We start from the raw sequence: 14,752 nt of genomic DNA on the forward strand, positions 1-14,752 counted from the left end.
TCTCCCCTTACTGTGTTATGAAAAGTTAAGTTTGAGTGAGTTTAATACATGGTAAGAAAAACTGGTAAGAAGTGGAGATTTGTGGCACTGATCCTGGCTTTTTGATTGGTTGAATCTTGTGTAAAGAATCCTGGAATCACCCAATCCATGCTCTGATCAGATTAATAAAGCCTTGCTTGGGTTTTATATAATCCTGGCAAGTAGTAACAGAAAGCCCCAAAATATAAAGACAATAAAACGAATAGGAGGGTAAATTTGTTACTATCCAAACCCAGAAGAAATTCCTTAGAGTTTTGAAAACAACCTTTTAATGACTTCATACCGAAGCAAGTTGCAAAATGTCACTTGACGAACAATGTGGTTATTCAGAAGTTGTAAAGTGAATGTCAATAACAACGTAACCACATTCCACAAATGTCAATGTTTTATCTGGTCTAAATTGAAATAGTTCAACTATTTCCTTAAAACAAATGCTTTGATTTCTGACAACTTGGATCCAGCTGATAATCACATGATCAATAAAGAATGTTTCTGGTTTTGCAATATTTTTTAATTCCTTACAAGTCAACAAATCACCTGAATTTACAGGAAATAATAATGACATGAAAAAGAAAACTTGCGTTACACCAAACTGACTTTATGTTAGCCAGTTTGATGAGAAAGTAAAACAGTGTCACAACAGAAAAAATGACAACACCTTTGTCTTTTTTGTCTCCACAGAAACTTTATTTTCAGTCTCTAAAAATAAAGTCCATAAAAATAACAATGTATATTCGCTCAGAAAGAAAGAAAGAAAAAAGAAATGTTTTTTAAAGCTCATTCCCATACAGCATTCACTACTTATCAATCGTCCATATGTTATGCATCATTTATGCAGGTCACATTATGAACCAAAATTTTCGGACTGAGGTCATTTAATACTCTTCTTAAATTACTAAACACAACATTATTTACCCTTCTATTTTCTTCTTGTGCTAAGTGTTTTTCAGATCTGGTCACCTTCCACTCTGGAAAGGATGAGCACAATCCGGAAGTCCAGTAATTATATTCACCTGGTTGAATAACCCTTGAAAATGTCATGAGTTTACTCATGCAGTAATGTGCTCATCCTATTAGCTGAAATGCAATGTCTGCTTTGCATCATTGTTGGAAATGTACTTAACTATATGACAAAGCTGATTTACTACATGTCTTTAAAGAAATGTTGTTTTCACTGCACAAAAAATTTCAAGACGTAAAACTTATTTTGTGTGGGGGTTTTTTCACTTAAACTTTGCACACTAAGACACATTTGGTAGGAGGTGTATAAGAGATGCACTTGAAACAGGATTAAATCACACTTGAGCACCGCAGTGCACTAAAGGTACATTGACGCACCTTATATTTAAAACAGATTACTACAGAAGACAAGTCTACTGTCAGCAATCTAATGAGCCATGTATAATATTGGACACAATGCAACAGCCTTGACACACTCTTCAACGATGTGAAACATGAAATGAGATATACATAAAATGTAAATTGATACAGAATCATGAACATTGGAATTTTTTTCTTATAAAGAGAATAGAAGTAGATAAAAACAAAAACAAAAAAAACACAAAACACACAGTAGTACAAAAACCATACAAACCAAAAATTTGAACCATTAAGAAATACCGGTACAGCTCCAGATATGACTGGAGTTTCGCAATCAGTGACGAAACATACAAGTAACAGCCAATGACAATGAATAAGTACCACACAATAATTAGTTTAGCTAAAAATCTTTAAAAAACAGGTAACAATTTCTGCACTTCTGTGTATCCCCACCATTTTATGTGCATCAAAATATGTACATGTGAAATACAAGGTGCTAACTGTAAACTGGGCAAAATTATTTTTGATGCAAAACCTCAAGGAGGATAATTCAAACTAGTGAATATAATCAATCACCGTAAACAAATATTGGTCATATGCAACACTAGCAGAGAAGCAAAACTTCTTTGCAATTAATATTAACTATTATTTTATAAATTTCAGAATGATCCCCTTATAAAAAGGGAGAAACTTGGATAGAATACTTTGTAGAAAGAAAAAACACTTGGACATCTGTTAAGTTGCCAAACTTGAAATGACAATCCAGGAAAACTAAATAGTAATGACATACTTGAAATTCTAATAATACAACTGTTGTAATAATCTTAGTGTACAAAACTTTTAAGTCCTACAACCTAAAAGTTTCTTCAGTTACTACAGACATGTATGCTCCACCAGGAACTAAGCTTACACTCAATCAACACAAATGAAAAACATTTAAAATCACACATTAAAATTGTTTCTACCATCCAAAAAGACAAGTGCATATGTCAAATAAGGCAAATGTTAAAATTCACTTGGATTACTACGATTCTAAAAATCCCAGTAGATATTCTAAAGGATTAACACCAAGCACTGTACAAAATGGACACAGCAGTGCCAAACAAGCTTCATAGTCATAAAGAAGTAAATAGAAGCTTTAATCATTTTTTTAAATGATTAGAATAAGCTATGATCCCTGTTAGAGAACTACAAAAGACAACTGTAAATATTACAGACAGTTTGTTAAAAGCACCCAAAGCACCCACACACCTTTCAGCTTCATAAAAAGCACCCACACCAGTCCCCCTTAGTTTAGTGCCAGGTTCAGCTACAGTGAAAAATATACAAACATGAAGATACCCACAGAACAGACGCATAAAAGACCCATGTTGAGGAGAAGCTTGACTCTAGGGGACTCGTACAGCATCTTTGCAATGAGTATTGGATCCTCCTGCGAGTCTTTTGGCTGAGCCACATCCTTATGTGAGAAAATCCAGTCCAGTAAACGTGTACACCTGCTATTCTCCCCATTCCCATGACAGCTGTCGTCTGCTCTGATCATCTCCATCCTGCTATTACCAAATCGTTCTGCAGGGGTGGTTGCAGGGGAGGTTTCTGTACTAGGTGTTGCTGGGTCATGGTCAGTGGATGGGACCAGGAGTTTAATATCTGCCCCATCCAAACATCTCTCCTTTCTGACATCTGGGGGTAGTTCTTTGAGAAGGTTAGGATGGCTCTGGTCAGTCAGCGTGTACATTTCCTCTCTATCCTTGGCAAGAACCATTTCAACATTACGGAGCCCCCAGACTGTGGTGGTGCGAACCCGCTCCTCATCTGGTGGGGCAGTACAGAGGCTGACCACCACTGCGACCAGCCCTGAAATCCAGAACAGCCCAGCCGCAAAATACATGTAGTGAACATGGATGATGAAGGCAGGCCTATTATCTGGCTGGTCACAGCGAGGCTGGCGGTAGATAAAAGCTAAGATCAGCCGTGTGGTACCTAGTGTAAAACCTGTCATGCCCCCGCAGAATGCACCTGTCTCATTACACCGTTTCCAGAACACACCAAGCAGGAAGAGGGCAGCGATTGGTGGAGTCAGGTAGCCAGCAACTTCCTGGATGTACAGATATGTCTGTCCACCTTGCATTTCAATAATAACAGGGACCCAAGCAATGCTGATGGCAACCATGAACACAACAAACATGTGGCCAACAATCAGCAGCTCGCGCTGCGAAGCCTTCTTCCGAACAGTTTGGTAAATGTCCAGGGTGAAGATGGTGCTTGAACTGTTGAAGATTGAGTCAAGATCACTCATCAGGGCGGCTATCATGACCGCCATCATCAGACCCCTGAGTCCCACAGGCATCACAGCCATGACCAGGCGTGGGTACGCAATGTTAGAGCAGCCAGCCTCAGAACCACACACAGACATGCAGTGCTCTGGCCCTATGCAAGCAATTTCATCTGGAAACAGGATACGGGAGATCATTCCTGGAATGACAATGACAAACATGGGAAGGATTTTGAGAAAACCAGCCATGAGTGTGGAGCACTTTGCATGAGCAATGTTCTTTGCTGCTAGTACTCTCTGGACTATGACCTGGTCTGCACACCAGTACCATATAGACGCAGGGGTCTGGCCAAGAAGAAAGCCTGGCCAAGGGATATCTTCATCCAGAGGACCTCGAAGTATGTAAAGCGAGTTTGGTTTAGGCTCAATGCGACAGGAAGGATAATATGTGAAGTTTCCACTAGCTAATATAGCAGTAACATTTGGAACTGCTTGCATGTACTTAGATCTAACACCCTCAAGCCCACCCACTTTGATTAGGCTGATGATGGTTAAGGTTAAGGCTCCACCAATCATCAACACTGCCTGAAGGACATCCGTGTACAGTACTGCCACCAGTCCCCCAGTGACGGTGAGTAATGCCGTCATACTGATGAGCAGGAAGATAGACAGGTAAAGGTTCCACCCCAGGGACTCCTGAATGAAAAGAGCTCCAGCATACAGGTCCACAGACAGCCTGGTAAAAATGTACAGCATAATAGACAAGAAAGCAAAGTAAACCTTTAGTCTGTGGCCACCATAGCGTTTCGACAGGTACTGGGGCATGGTGTAGACTCCTGAGTGGATGTACACAGGGATGAACACCCAACCAAGCAGCTGCAGAAGTAGAAGTGCATTAAATTCCCATGCTCCAACAGCAAATCCACTTGCTGCTCCTGATCCAGCCAGTCCTATGAAGTGTTCACTGCCAATGTTACTCACAAAGAGCGATGCACCTATCACTATCCATGACATGGAACGTCCAGCCAGGAAGTAGCCACTCACTGTGCTGCGATTTGCTTTCCACATGGCAAAAAACCCGATGGCCATCACCAGGACAAAATACAGTGCTACCACAGCAATGTCCGCTGCTTCCATTCCAGGAGCCATTTTTATAGATTACTTTAAAAAATATATACAGTACGTCGAGAAAGTACAGCTCACAGCTAATGGAATCCTTACAAAAAGGAATATAAATGATAAGAGTTATGGATTTGAATAATAAAAAATGGAGCAATGGAAATGCTCTGCTTTGGTTTGCTGTCTGGATGGAGACTGTCGTAATCCACTGTCAGATCAAATTCACTAGGTGTGCTTCGGATGGGGTTATCCACCGGCACTGAGGTCGTTCTAGATTTAGAGGAAGATGTTGTAGGCCTCTGGTCTAGAAAAACCTAGACTTAACATTCCTGCAAGACAGCAAAGACAAAGAAAAACACCTCATTAGAGCCTTGATTTTAGAGGGAAAACAGCCAACAAGTTCACAACAACCCTCTGAAAACAGGAGTTATTGAACTCAAGCATCGTGTCACAATCCATAACACAAAATTATCAGAATTATCACTTTATAAACCAAACCAAGATTATATTTACAAGACTGCTGATGCTAATCAAAAAAGTTGGTTTTGCAACTGCAGTATTTTTCCAGTCTTTGGGTTTAGCCTGCCTATCATTCTCTGCGTAAATATTTTTTAAAACACAAAAGAACTGTGCCACTGTATAAACTTCAAAGAAAGCATTAAGTCATGCAAGAAAGAAAAAGGCAAGGATGAACAGCCTCTAGCCAAAATACTATGCAGTCCCTATTGCTCAATAAGTGGGCTCACTAGTAACATTTTGAAAATCTTGCAAAATTACAAAACATGCCTGCATAGTCTCAAGCATTCATTTTTTTCGGGAAAATGCTTAAAATGGCCAATCTGAGCTGGCACATGATTTCATTTTATGGTTTTCAGGCCATGAATAAACACAGAACAGAGGGAACGCACAAGCCAACAGGACATTAGCCAATCCCACAGAATTACCATGACAAATTAAACATTTTACAATACCATCCGTCATACACACAGCTAATTCGGTTACATTGACGCTAACAAATATAAACCTAAATCTTGCTTGGAAATGAAGAAAGACACATGTGACCTCAGGCTGGAAAGGAAAACACTGTATTTAGCATCTGCTGAGTAATTCAAATTAAACAGATACTTGGAGAAAATAGTGATGGATCAAATGTGCATCCCTATGTCAGTAACCGCTGATGTATATGGTGATGTGTGAGTACATCTGGTTTGTGTTAATGACACACAAACACACACTTGGATGTCTGGCCTCTCTTGAGGTTTAAGTCTGCCATGCGTGGCAGCAAATAACCCCACTCCTTCCATCTTCACAACCAGGCTTTATACATAACCAACTTTCTCTATAAAAGGAGTCTTTGTTTTCATTTTTACCATCTCTTCGTCAATGTCAACAACTCTGTGTTCACACACTGGCCAAGATTCCCTGGCTCTGAAAATACAGCAATGTCGTCCCATAGAATAATATAATTTTATTTGCAAAGTTATATAATGAGGGATTTAAACATAATCACTACCATCTCGATATGCCAGCATGTACTTAAAGAGCACTCTCCCACACTGCTGCCAAATTATTATTGAATTGATTAAAAACAACAGGCATTTTTTTTGTAGCCCTTCCTGCAACAGAAGCTGGTGATGAAACTGGAGCTCTGCCTTAAGAAAGTGTCACGTGAGCATCGGTTGCAGGGTTTTCAAAAGTCAAATGAAATGCTGAGGCAGAACAACAGTGAAACACATGAAGCAGAGGAAAACAAAGGAGTAAGAGTCCAATGGAGTTAACAATCGCACCCTAATTTAAGTTTACCAACTTCAGATGAAAAGTAATACCATAATGATATTACACTGGCAACGAAATTAGCAACGTGAACCGGTTTGTCCATTTTCTGGAAAGTGTGCTTTTTTTCTATGCACTTCATTTAAAAAAGTTGGCAAATATAATAGTCAAATTGACAACACACCGACATCAGACACATGCCCATCTACAAACCATCACCCACATAGGTGATGATAACAAACACATGTCATACAAATTATTATGTCCACTCCCTAAATTGCAATGTAAAAAAAGTAATTGGATCAAGTGTTTACATTGTAACAGACATGAAACTTGGTTCGCATCATTGTCCGAACTTTCAGGTATAAAAATGCTGTTAGACAGTTTCTTCTTCTTTGTCCGATGTATTGGCGAGTGGTAGCCAACGTCGAGGTGCATTACCGCCATCTACTGCTGTACTTCTCTTTTCCCTTTTTTTTTGCGAAAACGACAACGGAAATGTTTCCAGGGGATCCAAAAAAGTGATGAACCTGGCAGCATTGAACTACAGCCAGGTTCAGCACTCTTTTGGGTCCCCTGGAAACATTTACCTTGTCGGTTTTTCGCAATTTGCGGCATGTTTCTGTATTTGCATCTGTTGTAACTTTTTGCGACGCATGTGTCGTTGAATAGTTGTATTCTTAATTTGCACGTATTTTTTCTCTGTGCATGTTTTCTTACTTTGCAGTGCGCTGAGCTCTCTATGCCACCGTATGAATGTGCACCTTACTGAATCAGGAATCATGAGTGGATGTCGGACAAATAATTGGCCCCTCTTTGTAAATTGTTCCCCGATCTTGAAAACCCCTAGATCCGCCACTGACTCAAGGTTGCAGGTGAGGCCAGCAGACGCCATGATGGAGCAGTGGCAGGGCAGAGTAAAGGTGGTACAGAAGAACAATGGCGCTTTAATTAAAGAGGGCAGCGGGGGCTGAGAGCTTGAGGCTGCCTCTGTGAAAAATGCGGGGATGCGACGCCACAGCGCGTACAGTCCGCACACGTACCCATCGGAGCTGGAGGAAACTTCTAGAACAGCCTCTCATTCATCCGGAGCCACTCACCTTCAAGGAGCTAAATGCGTTACATGCACCACACGGGCTCATACAACGCAACAGGAGCGTGTGATCTGTGGTGGTAGCCCAGGTGTCGTGGCGCATTCTGTACCCGTGTGAAGATGCAGCCCGGAGTCCGTGGAGACGTTCAGGTGATGAGCGATGACGCTTGACTGAAAATGGCTCCACACGGTCTGACGCTCACAAATGTCAAATAACACCATTGTTTTTTATAAATAATAAAAGCCGGAGCTCAGGGGGTCACCACACACTCCCCGAGTCACCGGGCTCCGGTGTTCCTAACACAAACAAACCACCGTGAGAACGTGTACCTTGCTGGCTAACATTAGCAGCGGCGTCACAGATGCTACGCGCTCCGCTCCACGCCCCGCGGCGGAGATGTGGAAGGAGAAGCGGTAGAACGCGAAGTGGGCTCTGTTCTCCTGAAGGTTCCCGTTCGTCTCCCCTACACTCCTCGGACTGTCTCTCTGCTGCTTCCCCGTTAGACCCTCACTGCTCCCGGTCAGTGTGTGTGTTGATGAGCCGGCGGCAGCTGCGTCTCGCTCCTCTGTCTGGATCCTTGTAACAACCGCTGCCTCCTCCGCTCCTTATAGGCGCCGCTTCAGCCCCACGCCCCACACGCGGAGCCCACCCCGACTTGTTTGTGTGCAGAAAAACGTCTACTACAGTTTAGCCCAGCTATTTATCCCGGACCATGTTTATATACACTACAGGATACTTAGAACATGTGCATTTTAAGTAACCGTGTTACAAAGAGGAAACCAGTAGCCATTGAACACACACACTTTGCATAGCCTCGTTTAAACTGCGGAAGAGCACAGTTTTTAAAACTTAAAACAACAAATAAATTACACTTTAAATTACAACAGGTTTGAGCCTTTACAGCATCAAACCCAAAACACATTCCTAATATTTGCATGCAATCACACATACATATCAATGCGTCTCTAAATAACATTGCTGTAATCATGCAAATCATAGAAACTTCCACAAACACCCAGCTCAGACTGATTAGAAGTGTAACTTCTTAATCAGCTTTTATAGGATCAAGTTTGTAAACTGGAATAATCTAGAAACTTCCTTTAAGAGCCTGATGCCTCTCTGAATACTTAAGGGTTTTTAAACGTTTGCTTTCTCCCACTTCAATGGAATTTAATACCGCATGCCAATAATAATAATGCCCATAAGAGATGCTTAAGTTATGCAAACTTAACTTTTGCAACAACACATGTTTTCGTTTTGCGAGTGATCTGGCACAGATGGAGTTGTCCGCTGGAAAGCATTGAGGTAGTGATTGAGAGGAAGTAGTTGTCATTTTAGAATTCTTGAAGATTTAGAGCAACAGGAGGAAACTAACCACCACAATGCAAGTATTGATTGTGTGAGGTCATGCTTTTTCTCAGGGTTAACTATGTCACTCTCTATTAATAATAATAGTTGTAATAGTCATTTTCTATTCAATATAGGGGTAAATGCTCCCAACCCCAATAATGGGGGGAAACATGAAGAATGGGTCCCTGAAATATATTTAAATGAAGTGAATATACATGCAAATGCTGAGACCCCCGCCTAAATATTACAACATGCTTAACATGTGCATGTGGTGTGCAATGTTTGATGAAAGATATTGCAGCAGCTATTTATCTTTACACAATTTCAATCAAATGTGTGCATGTGTCTGCATGTTTTTTTATCAATGGAAGCCATCAAGTTCAGTTGTAATACTGTAGTGCCACTACTACCAATAATAATAATTATAATTATAATATATAATAGAATAACCTGGCATACCAATTACTAAATGCATCAATAACAAGTTATATTGTTGTATATAATAGAACAGTTATGATAATAACAGTGATAACCTAACATTGACATAAAGACTGTCAGCTGACTCTGCAGTCAGATGAGAATAACATGGTTGACTTCCAACAAAACATCCTGCAAGGCAGACACGTCTCTGCATATTACAGGGGGAGGGAGACAGAGTAAATTTCCACTCGCTCCTCTGGACGGTTATCTTGGAATTTTCCATTTCACCAAAAACTACATTTCCCAGCAAGCCCTGCGCCACCGTGTGGCGTACTCACTGCGACCGTAGACTGTATATGTATACAAAGACAGCAGCAGACAGAGGGGCACAGCAGCCAGGAAGACAGGAGGTATTCTGAGGTCGTTTATACATCCATGACGGGAAGTAGCAATTATATTTCCATCCTATCACTTCAAATGGCCAAACAACAATACTGTCATGCGTTGCAAATTACTCACATTGATTCACTCCATCTCAGCACATGCGCATGAGAAATAGGCTAAATGTCTTGTGCATTGTCTATACACCAATTTATCTCTGTAATTACAGTATTACACCCATGCAGTAAATAAATAGGCTAAATAAGATTTCACTATAAAATCTTAATGACTTAATATAATTTTGTTCCTCCTATACCCAGGTTTATATATATATTCTTATTAAAAATAAATGCAGCTCCATTCAACCTCAATTCTCCTTAAATCTGAAAGTGGAAAGTGAACTTTTGTCAGCGTTTGTCACAAATCCTGATGAATATTATATTTTGTATTACATGTTGTATTAAAATCCTATACATGTAAAATTGTAAATTATGATACTCACATTAGGTTTTATTATGTTAAATTGATTTACTATCTCAGCTCTTATGTATATCCTGTTTGGGCTTGGTCTCATCTCCAAAAAACCTGATGATTCGCAAAGATGCCATTGCAACTTCCTGTTTCATTTGGTTGTCAACATCCTGGTCATAAGACTGGAGGTGTGGATTAGCATCAGCGCTCTACTGCTGTGTTTCATGGTGGGTTGCGATGAGAATTCATGATAAAATGCCAGTAAGGATTAAGACTTGCTGCCCGGGAGGATATAAGTATAAGCAGGGCAAATGTAAGTTGTGGATATGTAGGTTGGCGTCAACTGTACGTCAACTTTTTTCATCAAAGTTTAAAAGCAACATTGTAATTAACTCAGAATAAATATAAAATGAGTAATAATTTAGAAAACCTAAACAGCTTTTTGTTTCTGTGTGCTTTGGATCAAGCATCTAATGGTGATGCTGATTTCTTCGTGCAAAGATTTCTCCATTATAATTAAAGGTCCAGTGTATACAATTTAGGTGAAAGGGATCTATAGGCAGAAACTGAATATAAAAAAAACATAGTGATGTTTTCACTAGTGAGCTTTATCTAAATTGTACAAATTATAGTTTTCTTTACCCTTGAATGAGCCCTTTATATTTACATTGGGAGCGGGTCCTCTTTACGAAGGCCGCCATTTTTTTTTTTACAGTAGCCCAGACTGGACAAACTAAACACCTTTTGAGTTTTTATCAATTAAATGTTCTTTGTATAGCGTCAAATCACAACATACATCATCTTAAGGGACTTTACATATGTTACAATATCATAGAGAAACCCAACAAGTTCCTTCAATGAGCAAACACTTGGCGCTCCCTTAACTTTAACAAGAAGAAACCTCCAACAGATCCGGACTCAGTGTGGGCGGCCCTTTGCCTCGACCGGTAGGTGTGAGAGGAGAAAATGGGGAATAGAGGAGAGGTAGGTGGAAAAGGGGGGAGAGCAGATAGAGAGGGGCAGAGAGAAGAGGGAGAGACCAGGAACCATCAGACTGGTTGTTATCATGAGAATTATCATAGTGATGCTTATAGATGTAATGACGTTATCAACGATAGCAGCACCAGTAACAATAAAAGTAATAATAATAATGATCATCATCTTCATCGTCAAGTAGTGTCCGATCTGGATCCTGCAGCTCTGGAGTCAGAGATACCAGAGAGAGAAAGAGGGAGGATAAACCATAACCACATTTACGGTCTGATCTCAAATCTCAATTGGATGTCAAAACTCTCTAGGATTTCTCACACAGTTTGAGAAATCATCCAGAAAACATGAGCGTATCTCAAACAGTCCATTAAAGTGTGTTAACGTTACATGTGTGTTGAGTGTAAATCCAATGTGACCTTTGACTAACCAGCAGTAGGTTTAATATATTATTGGTGTCCGTTTCTGTGCTTTATAACAGTTTTCTGTGTTTGATCAGCATCAGTGTTCACTCATTAGCATCTCCTTCAGGTTTATGGGATTCCTGTCACAAAGCCACAGTTTTCTTCTCTGCTGGCAGCAAACAGAAAACAATCGACCAGGCAGGAAACGGCTTTGGTGTGGGTTAGTTATTTTCAGCTGGCTATTCTCTGATGTCAGTGGTCAGCACCGCGTGGTTCTCTCAGATGAGACAGTTAATAAAACAAGCTGTTACAATACAAGCCTTTGCAACATGAAACATCAAAAACCTTTTTTTTTCGTTTTGCCCCAACTATGAATGTAAGCTCATGATTGTTCTACTGTTGCTCTGATGTCACGGTACCCCGAATCTGTATGAACACACAAATGTCCTTCCATTCAAGGATAAACGATAAAGAGAAGGAATGTAGGAAGGGGAAATTTGAGATACAGGATCACATGGAGATCATGTTTACCCTTACCTTCTTTTCTCAGTGTGATTATTGTTGGTAATAACCATCGATGAAGAACCACCTTTGTCAGGTACAGAGTTATAGCTGTACTCAAGTAGGAGTCTCCACAAAGCGGTTCAAGGACAACCTTAAGAGCGATAGAGGCTCATGTGCAGGAAAGCAACTTTCTGTCCTGGGTGATGTCGGTCACTCAACTTTGTTGTTTGTACCAACACTGCTTGTGTGAGAGTCATATGAGACATAATATCCACTGAGAAGCTCTGCCACATGGCCGTCATCCACAGCTCAAAGAAATATCACAAATATTTCTATTCATTCTACGACACCAGCTGATTTTACAGGTTTTCCTCTCTGATTTCAATAAAGTGTTGTATATGCATATACAATGTATATATACATAAAATCTGTGCAGGCGGCAAAGAGTTTTTTTATAAATCTGTGTTGTCATCTTAGACCGTGCCCAATTAAATCAAAATGCACTCTTCTTCAAAAGCTGCACTGTCCTCTACATTTGTATGTTAGGAAATTTGAAGACATTTGTGCATGTTTGGAAAGTATACTTCGATGCTTTATATCCTGAATTCATCATGTTGCTGTAGATCCTGCATGCACAGCATTTTGCAAGATCATTTGAAGTTGCAGACGTCATACAAATTTGGATGAAATTGTGCAGCATGTTTAAGGACAAAGGAAAAAAGAGAGGAAAAGAGAGGAAAAAAATCAGTTTTAATTTTTTCCCTCTTGAACAAAAGTCCAACTTTCCACTCCATTTATTAGTTTTTGAGATATCTCTTTAAGTGACAGACAAACATGGAAAAACAACCCCCTCGACGAAGGCAACAATAAAGCCATTGTTTCCCCCTCCCTCATGTTCAACTTAGTTGTGGCTGATTAGAAACACCAGTGTCCTGTTACACAGCATTCTTCATGTGCATAGTGTTGGGCCTTTGTAAATGTATCCATTTTTGGGCAATTCAATATCGACAACAAATTAATACTAAAATATCAATGGCTCTTTTTTGTCTTTGGAACAAAGGGGGATTTGGCCTCATCCACTAAAACAGCATACACACATGACCAGAGCTGCCAGTTTGCGTCACATACTACGCAACCTGACCGTCATTGTATTAGTTGACCACACAAACCCTAACCTTCCTGAACCTGGATGGTGGATCTCACGGGGCTACAGTTTTTTTTTTTTTTACAGAAGCAGAAATTACCTTGTTTAAGAGGTGGTCTTTGTCACAAGTGGTCCAGAAGTTTCAGGTGAAGTGAAAATAACAACAACAGAAATATATAATCTGCATGAATACACATTGCTCAAAAACAACTTTCTGCAAAGGGGGAAAACCTGCAGCTGAGTCGGGCTGAGCACTGGATTTTGGCCACTCAAAGTTTTCATGTTGCAACAGCACTACCTGTTGCCAAAGTCCCATTATAATCTTTCATGCAGCATCATCCTAATTTGATTTATCCATGTGTCTCCAAAGGTTTTCTTGCAATTGCACAATGTGTTAAATAATTATTTCAGTGAGTGTCAGTTGGTTGTAGTCAGATGAAAAGAAAAAGTTATTCAAAAAAGTAACCTGTTGTGTATTCGTCACATGTTTTGCAGCTTCACAAATGGCTACATAAAGTGGCTCCATCCACATCAGAATCTAACATATTTTACACTAATCTGTAAAGACAGACAAGCAGCATGGTAACATACTCATAAGTTAAATTAATACAAAAAATGACAATATATTTCGAAAATGTACAATAAATTAAGTTTCAGATGCCACAGTTGACACAGTAAAGTCCGTGATGATAACCTCAACAGCTGCTCGCCGACTGTGAGAAGCCCTGTTTGATTTCCATATTAGACTAAAGGCCTGTAAATGTTCTATCGGTTGTATTTGTATTTTTTAGATGGCTGTGAAACTATTTGGTCCACATGTTTTTGTCTGTTAAGAGATAAGATACAAACTTATATCAAGAGACAGTGAAATATTATAATGCCAGCTTATCATGAGAAATCTAATCATTTTTTGTGGTTAAATTAAAAACCTCAAAAAGATAAAGCATCTTTTTTTACGTCAAACACTATTAAACATTTTACATGTCCCTTCAAAAAATGTTCAGGACAGAACATGTAAATAAATAATGACCAGTATGTAATAACCAAATGTGTTGTACAAATGTCACTTTATCCCAGGAAGGGCCTCACTGTACCTGTTTCAGTTGTATGTTACTAAAAATGGCTCTTTGGAAAAGTGTGAAACCCCATAAACTTTAAATACATGCTCTAGGAAATATATTTAAGATCTGTCGGGACATTACCATCTATAAAATTATACATTTGTTTATGATGCTTGAACCATTAAGCTTGGTCAATGGCCACATTATTGAAGTGCAGGCAGGTTGAGGAATGTTTGAAATACAACAGCTCCATCTATGGACCTAAAGTTGAACTTACAGGCCATAACTGTATATCACCAAACAGTATACATATATAATTAAGACTTAAGTTATAGCAAAATTTAAGAATAATCTGAAGAACTATCCAACAGGAATGTGTTGAATACTTAAAGATGACTTCAAGAGAAATA

General features: G+C 39.6%; 1 protein-coding gene across 2 annotated transcripts; it reads right to left on the reverse strand.

Annotated features, from left to right (window-relative positions):
- Positions 1-532: 532 nt before the first annotated feature.
- slc5a3b (solute carrier family 5 member 3b) lies at positions 533-8,314 on the reverse strand. 2 transcript variants are annotated; one of them, XM_035174936.2, is made up of 2 exons: positions 7,950-8,314; positions 533-5,082 (listed from the first exon to the last, which is right to left on the reverse strand). In XM_035174936.2, exon 2 carries the CDS (start codon positions 4,781-4,783, stop codon positions 2,669-2,671), a length of 2,115 nt encoding a protein of 704 aa, XP_035030827.1. In that variant the 5' UTR covers positions 4,784-5,082; positions 7,950-8,314; the 3' UTR covers positions 533-2,668. The 2 variants fall into 2 exon arrangements, with proteins under 2 accessions (XP_035030827.1, XP_035030828.1); XM_035174937.2 differs by lacking the exon at positions 7,950-8,314 and adding an exon at positions 7,627-7,941.
- Between the last annotated feature and the right edge of the window lie 6,438 nt (positions 8,315-14,752).

The sequence above is a fragment of the Hippoglossus stenolepis genome, chromosome 13 (genome assembly GCF_022539355.2).
Source record: "Hippoglossus stenolepis isolate QCI-W04-F060 chromosome 13, HSTE1.2, whole genome shotgun sequence".
Classification (NCBI taxonomy): domain Eukaryota; kingdom Metazoa; phylum Chordata; class Actinopteri; order Pleuronectiformes; family Pleuronectidae; genus Hippoglossus; species Hippoglossus stenolepis.